This window comes from Dermacentor andersoni, chromosome 8 (assembly GCF_023375885.2).
Source record: "Dermacentor andersoni chromosome 8, qqDerAnde1_hic_scaffold, whole genome shotgun sequence".
NCBI classification, from domain to species: domain Eukaryota; kingdom Metazoa; phylum Arthropoda; class Arachnida; order Ixodida; family Ixodidae; genus Dermacentor; species Dermacentor andersoni.
In genome coordinates, this window is record NC_092821.1 from 71,377,432 (window position 1) to 71,402,270 (window position 24,839).

The following is a 24,839-nucleotide window of genomic DNA, read 5'->3' on the forward strand; positions in this document are numbered from 1 at the left end:
CATTCTGTTATCGACCGAAAGATTGTGTTGGTTGACGGTTTGTAACGGCCGTTCTTTCGTCGCTCGCTTTGGCTTGTATGCCTCGCTGCTTGTATGCTGCTTTTGTTGCCTCGATGTGCTGCTGCTTGCTTCTTTGCCTTGTTCTTTTTTGCTATTGGCCGCGAGGCTGCGGTAATTCAGTGTTTCATTATATCGTAAATTAAAGCGGTTTTTGTTCTTCGCGCCATTGGTCCTTTGTCGTGCTGGTCGCGGCTCGCGGACCCCCTGAGCGAAGGCGAGAGGCCTTCAATACGCAAATTAACCCATGTTCTCCGGCAGGTGCGAGTAGCCAGCGCCTTGGCGATCGGCGGCAGCCATCTTTTATCCCTTTCGGAACGGTGTAGCCTGCGGCTATTCAGAAAAAAATTTCAGTTTTGTTCGCCATATTAATGCATCTTTAATGCGTACACGTCACTTCGACGCGGTGAGTTCTCGCGGTTTTGTGACGTCGCTTGGCAGGCAGGTGAAGTGGGTGCAGCCCGAAAACTTTTGACCAATAGCCGGGGGCTAATGGCGAAAAGACGTCGAATCAGAAATAACTCTTTTTCTTTTTTCGGTCAAACCATGCATGATCAGCGTGTAGACATCATGTCAGATGGGGAGGTATCGCGGTTTTCGTGACGTCGCGTGACGGACAGGTGAAATGGGGGTGGTCCAAAAAAGTTTTTGACCAATCGCGGAGGGCTGATAGCAGAAATGGAATAGAAAAGTTCGGAATAGCTTTAGGTTATAGCGCCCATGGAAGAAACGCGATGCTGCTTGTTTTCTGAGCCTAGTGCGCATAAGCAGTTCTGTAAATATACCTGTTTCATATTTATTAGTTCAGCGAAGTTTTGATGTAAAATAAAACAAAAATTCATTTTATTCTACAATGTGCTAAATTACAAATTATTTCTTACAGCCACTGAGAGAAAAAGTGTTCACCATGTTTAAGAGCACCTCCAGAAAACTGAGTAACGGAGACACACACGAGCACTACGTGTGGCCTTTGTCTTTTTCCGCTGCAATTGAACATTTTCACCTTTGAGCACAGAGCAGAATTGTGCTTCTGAGGCCAGCTGCATATTTACGTGTTATTTTTTCATGATTAAGTGATGCGCGATAGAATGTTCAAACATGACAAAAGTTCTCATGAAAAGGAAGGCTAGAAGGGATAAACAGTGGTCGAACGGGGAATATCGGCTGTAGTCAACGTTTCTACAAAAAAAAAAAAGATATCTTCGTGAGGGCGGCAACTGCCCTCACGAAGAGAAATGCCCTTTCAAAGCGTTGACTTCAGCGACATTTCTGGTTCGCCCGTTATTCATCACGATAGAAAGCTGTCTTCACACGTCACACTTTTGTACGTAGAACAGGGGCCCTGCAACGTAAAACTATTCCAAACTGTTTTTATTCCAATCTCGTGACGTGAAATTTGCGTAACCACGGACGCAAGCATCAGGCGGTCACCCGCAGGGTTGTATGAACAGACCAATCAAACGCTCTCCTCGTTCATAGGAGGTCACTTTTGTTCGCTTCAAAAACGAATAACATTACCTGCGCTGAGCGGCTTGTCTTATCTAATTAGATGACAAGAAGCGAGGAGTACGCTCAAGTGGAGAGGGAATTGATGGGGCTGAGCCACTGCTTTGAAGATCGATAACCGTACGAAGAGGGTGGTGCCGGTGTCTGCGATTGGTCCACTTCCCCTTATTTAACTCCCGGTGGCTGGTCGAAAATCGCGGCGGCATGCAACGGACGGTTAAGAATGCCGCTAAAATGCCGCTTGAATGGAATGCCGATCGCACCCCAGGGGTGCGATCAGAGGACTGGTTAGCTGAGCATACAGCGGTCAAACTCAAGCTGCTGCTAGTCTATGCCATGGACTCAGCTCTCTGATCCCTAGTTCATCCACCTTACGAAAAATGTGCGCATGCTTTGGAGGTCAAAAATCTTGCGACGAGCTCATGACGTGAAGGAAGTACGCTCGTGTTCACCTTTGTAAGCTTTGCGTCGCTAAGGAATACGTAGCTAAAGGCAAGATTTAAAAAAAAAAAGCAACAAGAACCACTCAAGGACAGGGAGGTTAATCAGAACTGAACCCGATTCATTGCCCTCCACTTTGGGAAAATGTTCTGAAGAAGAGTACCTTATAATGCTGGCACAGCAGTATTTGACTATCTCTTGGTTTTCAGAGAATATTATCTGAAAACGTGGTGTCTGGTAAATTGAATAACTTCAAGCAGTTGTAATTTGTGACTGTGACTTGCTACGGGCAGCCACGAATGACGGATAGACAAGGGATGTACAGTACTTAAAATGTCGGAAAAGGCACTCGTTCGTGAACAGCTCTGAACAGCGGATACCGCTGTGTCGCATCACGCAGGGCAGTATTTAACCAAGGAGCACAAATAGAATACAAACATCTAGTGAAGAAACTCATGTGACACAAACTAAGGGTCTGCCTGCTCCACAGCTTCTAAGCGATGTCAATCAGTACACGTGAGAGGACTCATGAGAGTAAATATGAGCTCAGAACGAGCGTAGGAGACGAAAACCTGAGGAAGATGGGGTTCACTGAAAGACGGAATGAGCGACTAGGAAAACAGGGCTGAGCAATAATTCTTGAGAATAACCGTAGCCGAGCAAATCTTGAGGAGCCCTTCAGAAGACTATTACGCTTAAATTACTGCTACCTGAGTGTTCTTACGTAAGCTGAATCTAAAATTCACATACTTTAATGTATGGCCAGTATAGGCGACGTTCATGTGTATATTATGGATGGAGTTTCTGCAAATTTCAGCGAGGAGAATGGTCACGACATTTGGTCGACGGGCCCGCGTTGTTGCAAGTCCGGAGTTCGCTCACACACCTTAAACAAAGACGGTTATTTTCGTGCCAGATACGAATGCAAATAAAATGTATACTGTCCAAATGCATTCTGGTAGCTTCACAAATAGCTTATTATGCACAGTAACAGGGCCTTAAAACTTTACGAAGCATTCTTACTAAGTACATGAAATTGCCGCCAATCGGCTGAGTACTGTAATGACTCCGCTATTTTGTTCACATGGGCATAGCTGGAGGGGGGGGGGGGGGGGCATACCAGCAACGGGCCCCCCGTCCCTATGTCAAGTGCGAGCTTACCTCTTCCCCCGGGAAAAAAACTTCTTTACTACACCACTGTTGATTCATGCACCGTAATTCCACTAAATGCGGGATTGGCGAATGGGCCTTTGCAACACAGAGCTGGGTCCCTCACAGCGCCACTTGTGAGTGTCGTTGCGTTCGTGGGGCACGCGTGTAGAGGCCGTTAGCTAGACAGCCGGAAATTACTAAAAGCAGCACGCGTACTGCAGTAGCTTGCCCCACGTCGACACCTCGCATCGTGAATAGTGTTGTTATTTGCAGGGGCACTCAACGCTTCGTTATGTCTATAATTTTACAGCACGGTTATTAGTTACGTAGCATTTCAGCTACTTGCACAGGGTCGTATATTCTTTCATAGCATCCACCAATACGAGTCATTCAGAAGAAGCGTAAACGCAGGTGTTCTATTTTTGGGATTCAGCCTTTAGTGCAATGTCCATGGCTCCTCGCTACACTAATAGATTTGCAAATTGTCTTTATAAAAACCGCAGAACTTCATCAAGACATTGACGTATCTTCACTGCCGTTGCTAACATTTGTAAACTCCCGCACTACGCTGTGAGGCCCACTGCCAACCTAAAATAAAGGGTATGGTGTAAGGTTCCGAAGCTGCACAGATGTTACCGGACGCCGTATAGATGAGGGAGGCTACGGGTTTACGTTGGCCAACTAAGGTTCAAGAAATGCCGCGCCAATAGCCAAGATATGAACTCGTGTCCTCATTCTCCAAAGCAGAGCACCATAGCCGTTGAGCCACAGCGATTCATCGAGGTCAGCAATTCGATAAGGCGTGCAGCTTGCATTCATGTATAGGCGTGCGGTACTCACATGCTGTTGAAAAGCAATGATCCCAAGTCCTTACGCAAGCCTAACATCGACCTTCGGCGCATCTGTGCTACTGCACGTGTAAACTCCAATTCAAAACCTGCACGTTTTACTACATATATGGAGAAGAATGAGTCTATCATAGCTTCATTTGTAGCTGATCACCTGCGTGTGTACTCTATCGTGGAAGCCAGCACTCTCTCCGCTGCCGGAGGTGCCGGATACCCGCTGGTGAAACAGGTACATAAGCCAATCCACGTCAGGCGCCCGGATACCAAAGGTGAATCAATGCTTGGGGGAAGCTCCCAATCGTCGGCTAATGCAGCCCTCTGTGGTTCTTTGCTGGGGCGGCTGGGTGAGGGGGCGGCTACTGTCATAGTCTGTCTGTCCTCGATCGTGTGTAAACCCAGTACATATCTTGGAATGTGGACGCCAACAAATAACGTCTGCGCGTCTATTCTGCAGAACGATAGTCTCAATTTCTTTCATTTCGGCCTTTTAGCATTTGTTGCAGAAAGCTCAAAAGGCCCACTGGAGTTCAGGTTCCAGTCTAGAGTTGACACAATTTGGCTTATTCGTAGCAACTTTTGGTGATGAATTATAGCTTTGGCACACTGGGATAGGTATCCCTGACGTGGATCCTTCTGTGTCGAAATTAAAATATTGTGTTTTACGTGTCAAAACCACGACCTGATTATGAGGCACGCCGTGGTGAGGGACTCCGCCATAGTTTGGACCACCTGAGTCCTTTGAAATGCATTTAAATATAAGCACATGGTTGTTATTTTATTCATTTCGTCCCTATAGAAATGCGCCCGCCGTGACTGGCATTTGATGCTGCAAGCTCGTGCCTAGCAGCCCAACAACGTAGCCACTAAGCAAGCACGGCGGGTGTCCTTCTGTAACGAGAAATATAATGCACGGCTCGTCTTTTTAGTTCATATACATTGCCGTGTTACGACCTGTTGAACCACATCGACGTTTGATAAAGGCTTGCAGAAGTGAGGTGATGCACGTTTTCTTCCGAACACTTTGGTAACATTAGTGTGTGCGTTGCACTCAGCATCCGGCCTAATGTTTCAAATCGAATAGCCTACTTTGATTCTTGCGCCAGTTTACGTCGTCGCGGCAGGACTTTCTGACGGAAAAACCACTGCTGCAAAGTGCACGTGCTCACCTGCAACTGAGACTGTTTGATGCGCATGCGCTGTTGCGAGAGAGATTTGTGGCGCCTAAATAATTAGATGCAGTGGTTAGTGGTGGCTCTGCATAGCATTTCTACTTTGCCAGGGCAAGCAGTGGTGGGGCACGTTCGTCACCGAAGTACGCTGCGCGTCCCTTGTCGAGATGCGGTGTTGTCGGCTACACGCAGCCTTGCTTAGACTCACTCCCGTAGTGTGTGGGGTCCGCACCTGGCATCCGTGGAGTAAGCAAGGGCTGAATGACTTTGATGGTGTGATGTATGCTTGTTGTACTATACATGTGCTGGGCAGATATGCGGAACCACGGGAGCACTCGAATGATACAGTTCACTCGCTTAAGTGCTGAAAGGCGGCAGGAGCAAGTACACCGCATCCTCCGGTAATCATGACAAGAGTTGAAACAGGAACGGCTTGCGTCATGAGTCTGCAGGTATGATTGACCTGCACCACAGCAGTACGCAATGCTGATTTCAAGAGATAAGCCATATTTTGCCGATCATGAGCTCACGCTTTAAGTCATTCTCGTTTTGTTGGCGCAGTTCCAAAATTCGAATTTAAACTATAGGTTTCATTGACCTAAAGTTTTCGCAGTTTCAATGGCAGGAACCACTTCTAGCAATAAAAGAATAGAGGCGAAACACGTTTGGCAAAACAGTGACATTTCTGCCATGTACACCCCTGAGTACACCCGTTTCGTCGATGTGTGTCAAAAGTGCGCTGTAAATATCGTACTCCGCTCCACTGACTCTTTCGCAGATGTGCTGCGCATCTTTGCACCAATCGCTAACCCATTAGCGAGATTGCTTGAAACATATCACTCTAACGAAAATCATTTTATGCGCTTTCCTGTAACACATCACATGAATATCCTGGAATCCCATATTTAAAGCGTTGGTTGCGTTTCATAGCGACTGACTTGCGACACTTCGACGATCTTTGCGGGAGATGGGAGCCTTACTACGGAGCGACACATCTCAAACACTCTATTTCTAGCTAGGGGAATACGTGTAGGGCCAATACAAGAGCCATAAACGTCTTAATATCATTATAGCCTTCATTCATGTACCTGCTCCTCACCTCTCTTAATTAGTTCTCTAAGAGATCATGCCCACGAGATAACGAACCGTTTGGGACAGAAGTTTTTCAAGTCATGAAACTTCGTATGGAGTAATGTGGGTCATCCTATGTAACCAGGACCTGCAACACGTGCGTACTTATCGACAGGGCACCTTTTATACAATTTTGTAAGGGCAGGCTAGTGATTGAGAGTCTCATTTGGTTCTACGATCACCATTTCCAGTAAACTGTGTCGTCGCAGCACATCCATATGCTGCCGGCACTTGTGCCAATCTATCTCACAAGAGGTAGGGAGTTCCGTATCTAATACCTCAACCTGAAGACAGCCGAGAAACAAAAGCTAAACCTCCTAATACGAAAGGCCACGAAGTTCGCCCTAGGGCTGCCGACAACCGCCTCCACTGACCAATTGCTTCGCATGGGAGTTAACAACTCCTGGGAAGAACTCGCGGAAGCGCACCTGATCAACCAGATCGAGAGACTTAAGCTCACAGCCACAGGTCGAGCTGTCCTCCGACGCACAGGATACGTAACCAACCTAGAACTCGATGGCGAACGTAAGGAAAAGATCAAGTCGAAGCTCCGAGAATGTCTACAAATTTATCGGATTCCTCGGAACATGCATCCAGAACACCATCGAGGTACGCGGCTCGCCAGGGTAAACGCCTCAGACACAAGCACCGTAACGAACCGCAGGCGCGCTACGTGGACGCAGCCAAGCATCCGGGCCGAAACGCCTTCGCCATTAGCGTCAAGACTATAGGGGGACGACACGGGCGTTCGCTACAATTCTCGCCAAACGCGCGGACACAGCTCAGGAGGCCGCTATTGCACTCGCCACCCATACAAGCGAGGATGCCATAGTGGTCTTCACCGACTCTCAAACAGCGGTACGCAACTATCTGAAGGGCAGAATCTCCATCAAAGCGATCAACACGCTAAAACGTGGCGACACGCCTTCCCCCTACACCTGCATCCTGTGGGTTCCGTGACACGAGGGACTCGAGGGGAATGAAGCGGACACCGCGGCACCCGCAAGCGTCAACCGGGCCTCCCCGCACGAGATTCTAGACATGTCCCACTCACCCAAATCAGCGGAGGAAACGGAAACAATACCGCTAGCTTACCCAAGCACTACTGCAACACCATCGGCTTGGACGCAGGGTATACCCTCCAGCACACCCAAAACTAAAGATAAACGAAGGCACCGACTACAGGAGACTACAGAGCAATGCCTTTACCCACGGAAGCTTACTGCATCATTTCCATCCGACACTATACAGCTACATTTATCCACACTGCAACGTGCCAGACACTCTGACGCACCTCCTCCTGCAATGCAAGAACACCTGAGCAAGCATCACAGCGATACCACTAATAGCAGCAGACGCAGATTCTAAGGTCCTGGCTGAAACATGGGAGGCTGCGATCTCCTAGCCGGACCTGGTCGACAAGCGCGAACTCGTAACCCGCGCCCGGAGGGCGATCCAAGCCAGAAGGTTCCTCGAATAAGGGACCCTCCCTCCTCGACTGACAAGTCACTGCTTCAAATAAAGGTTCATTCTCTCTTTCTATCTCACAAGAAGAAATTTCGGTCGTCTGTCCATTTTTGCATAAACGCTTAAGATTAGTGTGATAGCCTTTATATGATTGAGTATTGAATGATGCGTGAGTAAAGCAAAGGCTTTCAGCAATTTGTGCTTTTTCTTTCTTTTGTAGGATGGACGGGTATGAGCCATGGTATGAGCTGACGTGCTCACATCTGCTCCGGATTTTATGCCAATTAACGCAGTGTTAATTTACAGTTACCGCGATATAATTGGTACCATCGACCGGTACCAGTTTTGACCAAGCGGTACGTGATTCTCTCGATTTACGAGGACTTTTCTCTGGTGTGGTGCGGACCTTTCGCTAAGCCTAACGTAGCCCTACCACGAGTACGACCACCGGTGGCGACGGGCCCGGCCGCTAGGCCTAACCCGGCGACGAGTACGACCAAGATGGCGTCCGAAATGGAACTGGCCACGTCGATGGAAGACAACATGGCATCAGCGCCGAGCATCGGCAGTCTCGGCGGGCGCACGTGCATAGAAGTTCTCGGAGAGGACATTACACCCGAAGAAGCCGAAGGCTGGTCGGCCTCCGGCAAGTGCATTAAGCAGATCATGGCCGGCAAAGAAAACAGCCAGTCCGCCGCCATTACTCGCCACTCTAGACCCAAGACTAGGGCCAGCTTTGCTAAGAGAGTTGCAGCCTTGGTAACGAAAGCGGCGAGGATGCCGATAGACATGCCGAAAAAAGACACCAAGATAGTCATGAGACCACGTGCACGTCTCAACGTAGCGAGAACTGAGGTTTCAATAATTATGTCGGCCGTCATGACGGCGGCTCGAGTAACGAAGGAAGAAGCCAAAGCAGACACCATCTGCATGAATGCGCAGCAAAAGATCATCATTGTCAGCACCCCGGATGAGAGGCGTGCCACGCTTTACTCTAAGGTCAAAGCCTTTAACATAGGAGGCAGGACATACGAAGTCAGCGCCTACCGAACGGTAGGTCAAGGGAGTCATCGAGGCATACCCGTAGACGACACCCCGGAGGAGATAGCCGAGAACACCGTGAAACCGTGAAACCCCCTAGCGGTGGAGGCGCACAGGATCGGCAATACAACCACGGTGATAGTACTCTTCGCAGGACAGAAAGTATCGAACTAAGTCAAGTATGGCTCGATATTAGTCAGGTGCGGGCTTTACCGCAAGCACATTGACGTGTGCAGGCAATGCGGCAAGGTCGGCCACAGAAGAGACGTATGCCTGAATCCCAACACCAGAGTGTGCTTCGGCTGCGGAATCGTGAACTCCAGCAAGGATCAGAAACGCGAATGCAAGCCCAAATGCATGCTCTGCGGGGGACAGCATCCAACGGGCGAGAAGGATTGCAAAAACAAGTACAAGATGCCGTACGTGGTCAAAAAACGGCAATGGGAACGCAAGGTGGAAGCCATACAGCAACAACCGGATCCGGAAAGCTTTCCGTCGCTGCGAGCGCCGTCTACCGAGAGAAGCTGCGGGGAATCGGGGCAGCGCGACAGCAGCCGCAAGAGGGACAACAGCAAGGGAGGAAGGAGCGACAGCCATCACAGACCGTCGCAGTCGAGGGAGAGAGTCGCCTGGGCCGACACAGTCAAGGCAAACATGGCAGAGAAGAGACAACCACCGGCGCAAAACGCCGCGAAGAACATCCAAGAAGAGAACGGGGCGGTAAAATCCCTGAGAGAAGAGAACGAGACGCTCAAGCGGAGAACCGCCGAACAGGACGCAACCATCAAGGAAATCAACGAGAAGCTAACGACATAATTTCGATGCAGCAACAGCAACAGCTGCTGCCGAAGCCCGCACAAGAGAGGAAACAAGAAGAGATAACCGAGGTCGAACCAGAGGTCGAGGTGGACCCGAGAGCCACGAACGCGGCGGGACCGGCTCCCAAGAGGAGAGCCATAGAGGGCGCCAAGGAACGAAAGATAATGGAGAGAATCGAAAAACAGGACGACGGACTCGACCGCCTTGAGGCGACCAGCAAGGTAACCAACGAACGCCTCACTGCGCTCGCGCAAACGGTTCAGCAGATGACAACGAACATACAGAGCACGATCCAGAACATGATGGCGCAGATGCAAGCACAGCTGCAGACGCAGATACATGCACAAATACAAGGTATGGAAGTACAGATCATCGCCAAACTGCAGCCGTCATGGACGGAACAGCACGTACAGCAGGATCCACACCACCATTGAGAGGTCTCTTGGTCTGGCACTGGAACTGCAACGGCTTTACCGGCAAGAGAGCGGTGCTGAAGCAACACTTGCAGCAACTAACGAGGAAACCAGACGTCATAATGATTCAAGAAACACACAGCGAGGAGACGCCGAGACTACCGGGCTACCGGTCACGCGACAGCCCACCGAGCAAAAGGGACACGTCCAAGGGCAAGGGCAGAGGGGTCTGCACCTTCGTTAGGAAAGGGATCACCTTCATGGAACACGAAATGATCGGCAGAAGCGCCGTCGAACAATGCACGGTGGAAGTAATCACGGGCAAGAAGAGGAAGGAGAGCACTTTCCTGGTGAACGTCTTCAGCAATCCATCCCACGGACAACAGAAGTTCAAGGCACTATTCCACAAGGCGAGTTCAGTCGCGGGGAGCAATACGCCCACAGTGTGCGGAGAGTTTAACGCTCCGAGCCAAGACTGGTGCTACCACAGCACGACGGTCAAGGGGAGAGAGCTGATGCAAGACGCCCCCGACGTGGGACTGAACCTAATCACGGATCCGGCCTTTCCCACCAGGATCGGCACATCGGTTACGAGAGACACCACTCAGGACCTTACCTTCGTCAAAACCGACGGAGGATCGAGAGAAGCGAAATGGAGAAACACGGGCCATGAGCTAGGCAGCGATCACTACATCGTGGAGGTCGTCGTACCGCTCGAAGGCCAAGGTAACACCGGCATAAGGAAGCATCGCATTACGGACTGGGACGCCTTTCAAAAGGCGCTACCCGCGGTGCAACTGAACATTACGGACATCGAGCAGTGGGCGGCCAACGTCGTTAAGGCGACGGAAGGAGCCAAAAAAAAAGCTGCAGACGGACGAACGAATAGACAAGATGGACAGTCGGCTGGCCCACCTGATAGAAGCCAAGCAGTCCATAAAGGCGAGGTGGCAGAAGCGACGAACCAACCGAAGTCTAAGGAAGAAGATCGCCAAGGTCAACAGGCAGATCGAGGTCCACTGCAGGGTGCTATGCAGCCAACAGTGGAACGAGGCCTGCAACGAAGCCGACGGACAGATGCACAAGGGCAAAACGTGGAACATGCTATGGCACCTCCTCGACGAAACCAAGACCAAGGGCCGCCAACACAACAACCTGGCCAGGATCCTACACAAGGCAATCTGCGAACACGGGGAGGACGAGGTCAAGCTGCGCTTTGCCGCCAAGTATCTACCGACCACCCCCACTGAAAGACACCCGGATTACCAAGGCAACGAGAACGAGACACTAGATCGAGACATCCAGACGTGGGAAGTCAGAGTTCCCCTGCAGGATCTCAATGGCAGGTCCGCCGCGGGTCCCGATCGAGTGACCAACAGAGCGCTCAAAAACCTCAATGAAGCGGCCATCGAAACGCTCACAAACTTCTACAACAAGTGCTGGCAAGAAGGAAGGCTGCCCAAGCAATGGAAACAGCCGAGACGATCTTCATCCCCAAGCCTGGCAGGCCGCCCAACGTAGAGAACCTCAGGCCGATCTCGCTCACTTCGTGCGTGGGAAAGGTCCTCCAGCACGTTCTCAACAGGTGGCTGTGTTACCTGGAAGAATCGGAGCTTTACCTAAATTCCATCATCGGGTTTCGGAACAAGCTTGGGACGCAAGATGCCATGATCTTACTGAAGAGCGAGATCATTGACGATACGACGGGCACCAAGGACAACATAGCCATACTCGGGCTGGACTTGCAGAGCGCCTTCGATAAAGTGAGGCACTCGGCTATCCTGGCCCAAGTATCCCGGCTAAACATGGGCAGGAGGACATACCAGTACATCAAAGACTTCCTGACGGAACGGACCACCGAAATCTGTGCGGGAGACCTTCAGCTCGAAAAGAAGAAGCTGGGCAGCGTCGGAACTCCGCAGGGCTCGGTGATTTCCCCGCTACTCTTCAACCTCGTGATGATCGGGGTGGCGAACCGGATGGAAAGAGTAGCGGGAGTCCGGTACACTATCTACGCCGACGACGTTACGCTATGGGTACCGGGAGGAAGCGACGGAACATCGAGACAACGCTGCAAGAAGCAGTCAACGCCAATGAGGAGCAGCTGGACGGGTCTGGACTCGTTTGCTCTCCGGCCAAGTCAGAACTGCTGGTGATTCCACCGAAAGGAGCGGGCAGGAAGAAAAGCAATATGGAAGTCAAGTATGAGCGTCCCAAGATGACGGACCGGAGGTCGAGAAGATTCGAGTGCTCGGGCTGCTCATTCAGCGAAACCGAGTCAACGGTGAAACAGTCAACAAGCTCGCGGGCAAAGCGGCCGCGGCAATGAGACTCATCAAGAGGGTGTCCAACAGAAGAGCGGGGATGAAGGAGGAGAGCCTGACTAGGCTCGTTGAATCCTTCGCAGTTAGCCACATAACGTACGTGGCCGCCTTCCACAAGAGGAGGCCGAGCGAACGTAACAAGATAGACGCCACCATAGCAAGGCGTATAAGGCGGCACTCGGTCTCCTAGGGAGCACGAGCACCGAAAACCTCATGGCGCTGGGAGTCCGCAATACGCTGGACGAAATAGCCGAAGCACAGAGAACGGCGCAACTCGAGCGTCTCTCTGAAACGAGAACCGGAAGAGAGATACTGCGGGATCTTGGCCTCGAACCGAGCGAAGGCAAGCAGCAGAAAGACGTACCTATACTCCGGGTCTGCCCGAACCCGAGGAACGTGAACCCCGAGCACAACAAGGAGTGGAGTTTGGCGAGGGCCAGGGCTGTCGTGGACCTCCACGCCAGAGAAGAAGGCGCCGTCTACGTGGACGCGGCGGAGTATGGACGGAGCAGCGACGCATACGCGGCGGTGGTTGTCGGGGCATCGACGGATGCAACGAAGACCGCGGCGAGCGTCCGGACTCGAGAAGCGCACCGGGCGGAAGAGGTGGCCATCGCCTTGGCCGCATCCGACCCCGGAGGCACTACAGTGTTGTGTGACTCTAGAACGGCAGTGAAGAACTCCGCCAAGGGTAGGGCATGGGTTGAGGCCGCGCGCATACTGCGCAAGGCCGAAGACATCGGACACAAAAGTGCTGTGGTGATCAAGTGGTTTCCGGCCCACATGGGCACTGACGTGTCGGAACGAGACGGCCAACTCGGCCGCGCGAGGACGGCAGACTATGCCGCCACCTCACCCGGGGCTTACCCGGAAGGAGGCAGTGTTATACAGACAGTTACAGATGGCGTCCCTGCTCACCCCGTTGCTAGCTAAGCACGCGTGTCCGAGTGTGTACGCGAGTGACGTGTGTAGACTGTGCGCGAAGGAGAGAGCCACCGCGGCTCACATCCTTTGGGACTTTAGCGTAAATCCGTGAGAAGCCAGCGAGAAGACGACGATCCCGCCGCAGCTAGAGGCTGCAACGAGGAGCTGCGATCAAGAGACAGAACTCAAGGCCGTCCAGCAGGTCTCGGTAACTCTAGAGAGGCAGCGACCTAGCGAAACCGAGGAGAAGGGGGGCAGCACCCCCAGGAAGGGGGCGGCGGCCCTCTCGGATCCGCGGAAGTAGCGAGGGACCAAGAACTCGAGGAGCACAACGCACGAGACTGAAGTAGTGGCCGCGTCGCGGTAAAAGCTTTTCTTCCCTTAGTGGAGGGAGCCTAACCGATTCTGCAGGCATTTTTCAAGAAAGTTGTTCTCTCTCTCTCTCTCTTTGTAGGATGATATAGATTTTAACTGACTGCTATAAAGATGTCGCTGAGCATTGGCTTTCTACTAGAAAAGTTCAGATGTCGTTCTTATGAAACTCTGAATGTCGTTGGACTTAACAGGAAGGCCCTAAGCGTAGAACTTTACCTCTGTAGAAGTAGCATGTTATTACAATGTGTGGCAAAATTGAAAGCTCTAGAAGTCTTGATACTGTGGCGCTTTTCACGTAGTGCAGGCGACATAGTTTTTTTTTTACAAATGCCCGTCTTTAGCGAAATCAAAGAGGTTACTCGTGTTTCTTGCACCTTTAGGAAATAACTATGAGCCTTCGTCTATTAAATTTAAAAGAATGAATGCCAACATTTTTGAGGGGTGCATTTGCCCTTATAGAACGCCGCCATCACATCTCATCTCGGAATCTCGCATTGTCTGTTTTACAGACTGCGATGTTGTTGACGAGGAAAGCTTTCAAGTGTGCATGTTGTTGCTGCCTCAAGCTTCTTGAGGAATGGGAGACGCACGCCACTCCGAAATGCCAGCCCCTGTCTTTTGCCTTTGGCTGCAATGTTTTGAACTTTGAGAAAAGTGGTCTTTATGGCCTGGCTTTAACGTCGACCGTACAAGACCGCTTTGAAGAGGAACAACCCGCTTTCCTTGTTAAATATGTGCGACGGCAAATTCGTTCTTGAGAACCAAGTTGCATTAATTTTTTATTCTGACTGTCGTTCTGCATTTATTCCTACTTACATCTAAGAAAGGCCGTTTTATTGTATTTAAATATATATTGTGCTTGGGGATGATGACGAAGGCAGCTTATACGAGTTTCTTTATTGCTCAGTGCAGCACAACCAAAGTGCATCTAAGACTTGTGACGTCATGCATTTGCATTCTTTGCGACAAAGCCTCGCGAACCGAAAAGAACTACTGCACTTTCTCATAGCAGCATTTACACGGGCGAATACAAGACATGGCAGAGCTCGAAGACGTAAGGACCCGGGAAAGTTTCGGGCGGGTCTGCTTTCCAATGGGCTATAAAAGTGAGCAAGATGGAGAAGCCGTTCTTAATACGGTAGCAGTTAGTCGATACCACTGCTTTCATTCTTAATGCCGGAAATAATTTTCAATACAGTTTCATTCCTTACATAATCGACAGTTCAACAATGTGTAATATACAACATAATCTCACAATGTAGAATATGAGTGATATTGTATCGAATGCGCGAATAATATGAATCCCGCTAAACGTGATGCTAAAACTGAGATGGACACAGGAGTATTAGGCATTCCCTCCATCTCCGCTCTACCTAACAAAGTAAAGTGCATATATTTAATTTTACACGTGACCACGACCTAAGACGCCGCCGAACTTCACGCCATTCAGTTGAGCATTTCGCGTCTAATATACCAATTAATACGTTTAAAAGACAGAGAGTTCTCCTTGAGGTTTTCGGCCTGTTATTGTACAAAACCGAAATATTTGTTCTACTTGTTTAGAATGTGTCATAATTCGCAGAATAAAACTAATTTTTGTTTTTATACTAGGTTGCCAAGCGAAGAATAAAGCTGGCATTCGTTTCGCCATAAAAGGGGGTAATCGAGCCTTGAAATGTCGTGGGGGCAGAGTACTTCAAGAGCAATCCCGCCTGGCATGACATTTGGCAAATGCCATCGATAACGCAGTCTTCGTGCGTGTGTACTGGAAGCACTTCAATGAGGCATCCAATGCGAACTTCATGTATAAATGCAAGACATACAAGATCGCGTTTACTGAGCCCCGCTGGGTTTATGTTAGACATTGATGTGTGAGTGCTTGGTGGTAGGCAATGTATTGCGTGATTCTGATCGTTATTGTAACAATTATGGGCGTTGCGTGCGATCCATTTAAAGTGCCTAATAGTACGGAAGAAGGTGAGTCATATCGATGGTTTTATATTACTTTGAGATGCTGTGCATGTGGCTACTGAGCGTATAAAAGAGACCAAGGTGCAACATTTTAATAGAGATTTGTAATCATTATTCTTGCTTTTGCAGCGCAGTGCAGTAGGAATGTCTGTGTATTAAACGGTCTCATGATTGTACGCAACTATAATGACATCCCGTATCACAAGCATGTGTTTCCAATCTTCGTGCAGCTTCAGTGCATGGACACGTTTGTTTTTGTGCTAAAGTGCTAATATTCGCACATTAAAATAAGTGGTCTGCCATCCACGCTGTCAAAGAGGTTGCACAGCGAAGCTGTAGACAACTAGAACCGTTACCCATTGCGACATAGCTTGTACCCATGGCGGCGTTCACCTGCCCCTTACCTAATTATTAGCCCAAGACGTTTCAACGGTGAGCTACTTGGCTTGCGCCACTACTTTGTTTAATTATAAATAGTGGACCAGAGAGAAGAGAAATGGGCTTAAGCACACTTTCGCCGTGCTAAGTGTGCACCCTGCTCTTCAGGAGTACTCACTATTCGTGGAAGGCCACGTATATGAAAGCACTGTCACAACACAAATCAGTCGCTATGCGGATTTCTGTTTTACATAGCAAGTGTGGTTACCTAACTCCCCGTTTCGCACGCTACAGTTGCCGCTTCCCGGCAACGCCAGCTTCTGCAACTGTGCTCTCTGCCGGGAAACGCTTCCGGCGAACGCTGTGCCCGACGGCGAGTTTTCCGGTTATCTTTTGCTTTCCCTCGCACGGCCGGCGCCGCCACGGAGGCAAGTGCCATCTGCTGGTGCTGAAAGGAACCCAGCGGCGCACGCGGTGCGCCCCTCTGGAGTATTTGTCAACGGACGCAACAGACCGATATTCAGGCAGAACTATATAACTTCGCTGTAAAGTTGCGGCAGAACCCTTATCCCGATGACCATCGACGGGGATGTTTAAGCATTAAATCAATACAGCGACGCTTCGTATTGCCACCGTGACATTGAATTATGCATGACCCGTGTACAGCAGCGCAACTCTTCTTTAGCGCTTATGGCTGGATGGATGGATGGATGCATGGATGGATGGATGGATGGAACTATGAGCGTCCCCTTTTGAACGGGGTGGTGCATTCTGCCACGAATCTCTTGTTGTTATACTGCGTAATGTCCTACCTATATTAAAAAAGAAAACAAGAAAAGAAAAGGAAAAGAAACCGACCATGAATTCCCATAACCAAACTCTCTGAACCCGCATTCTGAACTTTGTTTTTGCACGCATCCATTACTTGTCGTTGACCTACTTTTCTTCCACCAATCTTCCAATTTCCGCTTACTAATATCTACTGCCGACATGTTTACTGTCTCCTGATCTCGCTGACCGAAAGCTTTCAAGAGGCCAGATCTGCCTAAATTAACTAGCTGGACAGATATCTTCACATTATAATAAAACATGCTCCATCATATTGCTAGCTTTACCGCAGCAAGCACATGATTCTTCTTCCTCCTTATTTCTCGCTTTATAAGACGTGTTCTAAGGCATCGCGATCTCGCATCGAAATACAATGAGCTTCCCTTTGAGTTACCATAACTTGTTTCTTTCATTATTTTGTTTTTGTCTTCTTAAGTCGTTACTTATAGCTGGTTTTTTTTTTTTTCATTGCCGCCACCCATGAGATTACCTCAGGCTCTCGAACTTCTCGGTTGATGTTTTTTGTTGCTGTGTTGCTCACCATACAGGCCGCATGCTTGCTGGTAAGCTTCCCAGCTCTTTTCCTCCACTGCGGATGAATGTTTTTTCTGTGCAAACACCTAAACTCTCCGAGCCCGTTTATGTTCTTCTGTATTCCTGAGTGTCTTTTCGTAATCAATTTTAAAGCGAGCTTGTTTCACTTCAAAGCTTGTCAAGCCTATGTCACCCGGCACAGCTTCATTTGTAGTCTTCCCATGAGCGCCGAATGCAAGGTGACATGACCTTTGGTTGCCATCGAGTCCTGATTGTACCCCTGATTTCAAGCAAGTAAGCCTATTTCCAAAGTCCTGGAACCATTTAACCTTTTCACATACCACGGAGCACCTCGTACCTATTGTGCCCTCATGGCGCTCTGTGTTGCATTATGGCCACATTTCTCTTAGCCATTGCTGTCACTGCTTTTTCTTGTTTTTCCATATATCTATTGCCTCCGTTCATCCATATAGAAAGGTATTTGTATTCTTTTACCCGAGGTATTTTCTGGTCCTGAATCGACACTGTCTGTTCACTGTTTTCATTGAATACCATAGAACCTGATTTTGAACGCTAACTTTCAGACCTAATTTCTCGCCTTCCTGTCCACAGATATTAGCCAGACGATGCATGTCAGTTTGCTTGTTAGCTAGCAACACATTGTCGTACGCATAAAATAAACCTGGGAGCTTCTGCTCTGCTACCGTACCCGTCTTTTTGTATGAAAGATTAAACCCTATATTACTTTCACTTGGCACCCTTTCTATCGTCACCATATACATCATAAACAGCGGTGGGTATAAAGGGCACCCTGTGTGAGTCTCTTGTTGATATTAAGTTTCTCCCCGCTCCTGATGCCTTCCCAATCAACGCAAACGGTATTTTCCAGGTCAATCTCTCTCAAAAGACGTATAGAAGTTGTCGCCCCAAGCCTTGCCCTTCCAGAAGATCCCACAAAACGTTTTATTCCAGAAACACCTTACCTAAGAACACTGGGCGCCTTCTAACGCCTCTGCCTCGAAGCTTGCGCGTGGTTTCTAAAATGCATGCCGCGCCGGTGCGCGCGAACGGTGAGAAACACTTCTGGCGGTTACACAAGTCCTCTCTTGCTATTCCTTCTCGACACTCTGCGCCATCTAATGGCATGGCGAGAAGTCCGCGCGTGTCCTCCAAGACAATAGCATGCTGCGCCGATGCCTGTTAAGACCGATATTTGTTCCCTCGCTTGCCGCACACTCAGTGGAACATATTCACAGGCTGAAGTTGGCGAGAGCTTCAGTGAAGAGCGGCACATACACAGTACATTCATGGCGAAGCTCACCAAAAGAACTGACGTGAAAGGCATTTATTGAAAAGCGGCCGATACCTAGCGCATTTCTGACGCAAGCCTGCTGGGCCGGTATTTTGTAGCGATGCCTTTTCCGATGCTATGCTTTTTCAGGCTTTTTGCGCTTGGCCAGTGGTCAGAGCGACGGTCTGCCCACATTATCAACGGGATCAGGCGGCCGTGTGTGGTGGATGATAAGAATAGCATAGAATAAGGCATAAGGCGTCGCTACAATATAGCGGCCCTGATGCGTGGCTTGCTCTCCTTAAGGAACCTTTGTGACGTGGGTTGGATTCCATCCAGCATCGGATAAATTTAAAGGTTCTTTTTCGTCATTGTAGGGCGCCACAAACCCACTGGTACATACCTAGCTACCGAAGTTGGCGCCCAAAACATTCATTGTATGGCGACACACAACACATGCCCAGTGACCCAAGTAGGCATCAAAGAGTTGTATTGAAGACCATCACAGACTGAATGGAACTGTCGAGAACCGAGTGGTCGCAGACAACTTTATGTGGACAGGAAGTGAAAGCTTCGGGTGTTTGGCTGCTGGACATGTTTTACCGCGCCAAGTAGCCAGGCAGCGTTCGACAGTGCTTTTGGTCGCTCGGAACAGACGTCGAATCGATGCAGCATCCATGTTTGACTGTTTCGTGTTTGCCCAGACGCGGAAGGGAAAAGCTACAAATTAAGTGTACACCCAGTGGTGTGTTCTGTCTTAACCGTTTCTAGTAAGGTATTCATGTTTTCCCTTCCCCAGCCTAACCTAACGTGGAATGAAACGCCGGACTCTTCTCAGAAGCGCACTTCTCACTTGTGGTCGCTTTGGCTCCTTAGCTTTCCCTTCAAAGCCACAGAAAGTTGTCCGCAAGTAGAAAACCGAACTGGCTCGCGCCGTGCTTGGGCATCGGCGCGTGCTGCACATCTTTATTTTTCCTCGTCTTTTTCAGCCGGCACCAAGGCGCTGGCTGAGAGCGTCGCACTTGGCGTCCTCGCTTTGCGGCGTGGGTGGGCGCTAAAGCAGCATACTCAGTGCTCCAAGTCGGTGTCAAATTGTTTCACTGAACAGTTGCACCCACCAAGTCCGGAATCTGCACCAATGTCGGCGTGAAAGGTGTTAATTCAAGAGGGGCACATATGTACTGTAGAACGACAGAAAGCTGAGCTAGTCGGTAAGGATTCATAATGCAAAGAAGGGGTAAGGCGTGCAGACATGGGCACAATAGAAGAGAGGTGGACAATACAAACGCCGGAAAAGTGCCAATCCTCTTGGCATGTCCACTTGATGGTTGAAGGAAGCCGTACATCATTTCCACTTCCGATGGGGCGACACGATTACGAGTAAACCACGACATAGTTCTAGTGCGGAAAACAGACAGAAAGGGACACTGCGCCGGCGGTAGACTTAAAGAGAGTTTAATGGGCGAACTTGTGCCGTAAATCAAGCGAACAACGCGGTGACGGCGAAAGCAGCAAGCGCGTCCAGGCAAAGCCACCTAGAAAAATATGTAAGGCCTCCGCAGGCCGGTGTGACGTTACGCTAGTCGGATGGGCCGGACAGTCGACGCCGTCGGCGTCTCCGCACGAAGGTTCGTTGCGCTTGCAGGGCGTCTCTTTGCGCGTCGCGGATACTATGGCATGGGAAAATTAGTGCTGTCCCTAAAGTGACAGCAACCTATAAATGCATATGCTTCGGTTCCAAAGCAAGACACGTATAGCTGACGCAAAAAATAAGGGGGAGCCACTGGTTCACTGCAGTCAACACCACCATAGGAAGCAACATTATTTCATACCTTCCTTAGATTAGTTGACTGGCGACATTTTTTTTTTGCGTGTATCGCAACACGACCGGCCTTATTGTGCTTGCGATGTTTGGTCGAGACTAAGACAAGAAAACTGCATGCTGCTTAGTCACTTTAACCTTAGACGGAAAGAAAGAAAGAGCAAAACTGCATATTGAAGACACAGAATATACTTATTCACAAATGATAAGAACTGCATTCAGAAACTAACATTTTAAATCTTCCATATACAATTATCATTTTCATTCTTGCATTGCGTAAAACAGTCCTCGCTAGACACACGAATATCGAGGTTCATTTTATTGTGAAAATTTTATTATTATAGGGTCACGCACAACTAATTGTCGAATAGACTAAGCTTCCGTCTTTGTCGTACCATTTCTTGTGGTTCTTTTATTTCCACCCGCCTTGTTTGCAGGCCTTTTTGGTCTTCATAAAATGATGAGATAATGGTGAAAAAGTATGTCAGAAACGAGAGGCCTACTCTCAGTCCTGAAGGAAAACATGCAATTAATGGATTGCGGTAGCATGGGGAGTTCGAATAATAAACAGGTAGCACAATAAACTCAAACGCTAACATTCGAATTCGCCAAAATGCAGGGTTTAAATATTGATAATGTAGGCAAGGAAGTCCTAGATACGCCACAGGTTTCTTTTTAACCAAACAACGTAGATGTCAACACAAACATACGTAGATGTTCAACAAAACAGAGCTTCATGAATAAAACATAAATAATGAGAAACATATCTCAGGCCTTCAAGGTCTGCAATTTTCGGTCGTTCTTGGCGTTGCGTAATTTGTCATTTTCTGTGCGGCACAAGTTGTTCAGCAGTGTATTCGCTGCAGCACTTACAACATGCCCATTACCTCCTGTGCAGGATGACCGAAATCGCACACATCTACATCCTCAAAGTCATGAAGCGTAGCGAACACAAGGCCGACAAGAGTATCTTTCTGCCTAGGACGGCAGAAAAATCGTACAGCATATTCTGGTGTCCTGAGCTTGTCCAATATAATTTCAGTAAAGAGTACAGCATTAACTACAACTGCTCGTGGAAAATTCAGGCCACCCCTCGTCATCGTCGTGATTAATGCATTCTCAGGGTCATCTAGATCGACGTCTTTCACTGCAAGATGCGCATGTCAACTTTTTTAGAGCTGCATGGGCACAATAGCCGGCAACATATGTTAGTGCCGGTAGCCATGACGTCTTTTTCTCAATGTCAGAGTCAGTCACAGTGACGTGAAACTGGCCGTTTCCTGAATTTACACTTGTCTCCAACGTGCTCGCGCTCGGTGGTAGTAGCATGTCCAAATCTGGCAGGTCCAGAACCTTCTGCAAACGCAATTTGTTTTCAGATTCATACATCTGCCTTATAGACACGTGGTAATTGGCACGAGACAATTGCCAATACTTTCCAAAGCGATCCTTCAAGCTATCAGTTTGAAATTTGTCCAAAAGAACATACTCGAAATGAAGCTCTTCGGGACAGTATATGGCAAGTTCATGCAAGGCGTGGGTAGTGTGGCTGAAAGCTGTGTGCGTTTCACGTGTCAGGCGGCCATTGAAGCCATTGAACTATTCTCTCTAAGAATTCTAGTTGAGGTCATGACGATGAAACTATTGGACCTTGCAACTGATCTCGCAACCGCTGTCCTTTTCTTGGCGTCTTGACGTTGATAATGTTCCACCAAATCAAAATGGTGTCGACATATTGAGATGTTTCTTTTGCATGCTGCAACGTTGCGACACTGAGAGCAGCAACAGTAGATGAGTCGTGAGCTCATGCTTTTCAGCTTCGTGCAACTGCCATAATACCTTGAAAGATGCTGTAAGTATGTTTGGTTCAGCCTCATCACTCTTCGGTTCAGGAAAGTACATGCATTTGCGAATGTTTCTTTGATTCAGCCAGTTATTTCTTATAAACTTTGTATGTGAACTCGGTCCACCACGAAAAACAGGGGTCGTGATAGGTCAGCAGGATGCTGGTAAACAATGCTGACACTTGCCGTCTTAGCAAAGTAGGACATGGCTTTTCTGTTTATAGAGTTATTGTCCGAGATCACTGCGATTATTCTAAAACCAGATGCCTCTAGATCAAGAACAATCTTCCGAAGGAAGTCGTACAGCGCCTTAGCATCGATTTGTGCCACAGGAAGAATGTGTACAACATCCTTGTTTGAAGAAAGCAGGCTCTGTATCATAAATACGTGGGCAGTTTTTCCTGCAGTCGATGAATTTACCGCAGCACCAGTAACAAAGCCAGCCTTGTAATCAAAAAAAGTTATTGAAGGTGAATCTCATCAATCATTAACATTACAGTCTTTTCATGCTTTTTATATGTGCTTACAATACGCTATGCATAGGAAAGAAAGCTACATTATTGCTGCTCCGTTTCAGGGCGTACATCGTACGATGAACACAGTCTTCTGATCGTATCAGGATGCGGCATCTTAAGCTTCATCGAACTTCTCAGGAATCTGTATGCATGAGGTGAAATTGTGAGCAAAAGGCTAGCAAAAACCAATAAATCGGGGGGATATCGGCCAGCATTATTCAAAACAAGATCAACTTGACTCTTCAAGAATTTAAGCACTTCCAAATGCTATTCTTGCAACTTGCGTGCAAAATGTTTTCCACTTACTTCCTCTAGCAATGTCGAAACCAGTGCCAGTAGATGACGGGCCTTTTCAGAACGCTCAGTGCTGATATCCTTATGTGTCTGTTCGATCATGTGTAACACACTTTTCAAATCTCTGAAGTCGCACAGCTTTTCAGGAACTAACACATCACCACACTTCCTCACACGTGTTTCACCAAAAAATACTTCGACGCGCAGGTCTGTGGACACGATCACCGAAGTACGAACTGCAGGAGCAAATTTAAGTGACAAGTCCAAAAAGAAAACCTTGGAGCACTTGTTCAAAACTGTCCAGAAGTCCGAACTCTGAAAGCTTGGCAAGGCCTTGAGCAAGTCCGCAAAGCTACCAACCACATTTTTGGCGTCCTCTTCTGCTTGGGTTTGCTGAGAAAGCATTATTGCTGTTTGCAAATATGTGGCTTCCAAGCTCGCTCTTTTCGCACCCGGCGCTTCTCGAACGCACGCTTGCGGACGCGATAAATAGGCAGGGCAATTTGGAAACAAGCTCGGAACTGCAGTTTTCTTCAGACGAATGTTTTTCGTGGCAACTTCGACTACTTTTCCTGTCTTGACGTCCGTGTAAGATGTCGTCTTCAAGTAATCCGTTGGCAAGAAATGCTTTTCACAGAGCTGAAATAACAAAAAAGCAAGCCGTTACAGGCATGAAGCTCGACGAAAACGTTGAATTTACAAGCGCGTCGACAGGTGCAAAGACCCATCTAGTGTGCACGCGTGCACGAATACATTGCGCACTATGCTGACGAAACCCATTCGTCTGGAAACCCAGAATAACCACACAGAGAAGAAATACTTACCACTGTGTACTTCGTTGGCGAGAAGTCCTTCCGAGGAACTGCTCTCGTCCATGCTTCCCGAGTGGCTCGGTCAGATGGGAACATATGCACTCGGACACTTGGTCCTCCGTCATAATTGGACTTGCAGTTTGGTGCGCAACAACAGCCAGACATCGTTGCGCTGCCGTGTACTACGACCCACGCACAATCGAAGAAAAACAATCGCGTTTATGGTGCGGCCAGCCCCACCAAATCCACCAAGAAAATGCTCCACGCGTTGCCGCTGTAGCGTTGCAGCCACGGAGAAAATTTGTTTTCAGAACGCGCGCCGCGTTGTAAAAACGCAGCGCTCCCCCATCCACCGCTACCATCCGACTTTTGTGACGTATTGACTAGGAGAGGATGTGATGCGGTGGCCTTACATTTTTTCCTAGGTGGCTTTGGTCCGGGGCGTTCGTCGGACAGCCAGCGGAAGCGGTGGTCCCGTATTTATACGTTTCGCGTCCATGATCGAAACGCGTCAAGCGGCGCCGCTTGCGTCGCAGCGACGCCGGTGGCGTCGCTACAAGCCGAAATGAACGCAAGTGGCAGTATCGCAATTAAGGGAGCTAAAGAAGCAGGATTGTGCAAATGAGTAGGAGAACAAGGAACAGGGCTCAGAGTACTAGAAATGAAGCTTAGAACGACAGCAAGCTGAGCTAGTTGGTAAGTATTCAAAATGCAAAGAAGGCGTAAGAAGTGGACACACAAGAAGTGGACAACATGAACGCTGAACGCGGCGTTGGTGTTGTCCATTTCTCTTGTGTGCACGCACCAAATGCCACATATTCAGTGACGAAAGCTGGTGCAACGGTGGTTCGTTGCGAACCATGTTCTCTCAGGAGAGCAGCCG

General features: G+C 48.8%; 1 protein-coding gene and 1 pseudogene across 1 annotated transcript in view; both read left to right on the top strand.

The window, feature by feature from the left end:
• Positions 1-8,272: 8,272 nt before the first annotated feature.
• LOC126538805 (uncharacterized) lies at positions 8,273-10,065 on the top strand (annotated as a pseudogene).
• A 5,405-nt stretch (positions 10,066-15,470) lies between these two features.
• LOC126538860 (alkaline phosphatase-like) overlaps positions 15,471-24,839 on the top strand; it is a 71,995-nt gene continuing 62,626 nt past the window's right edge. The window contains exon 1 of the mRNA XM_050185585.3: positions 15,471-15,644. Coding sequence (XP_050041542.1) covers positions 15,560-15,644 — 85 coding nt within the window. The 5' untranslated portion in view covers positions 15,471-15,559. The remainder of the gene's footprint in view (positions 15,645-24,839) is intronic.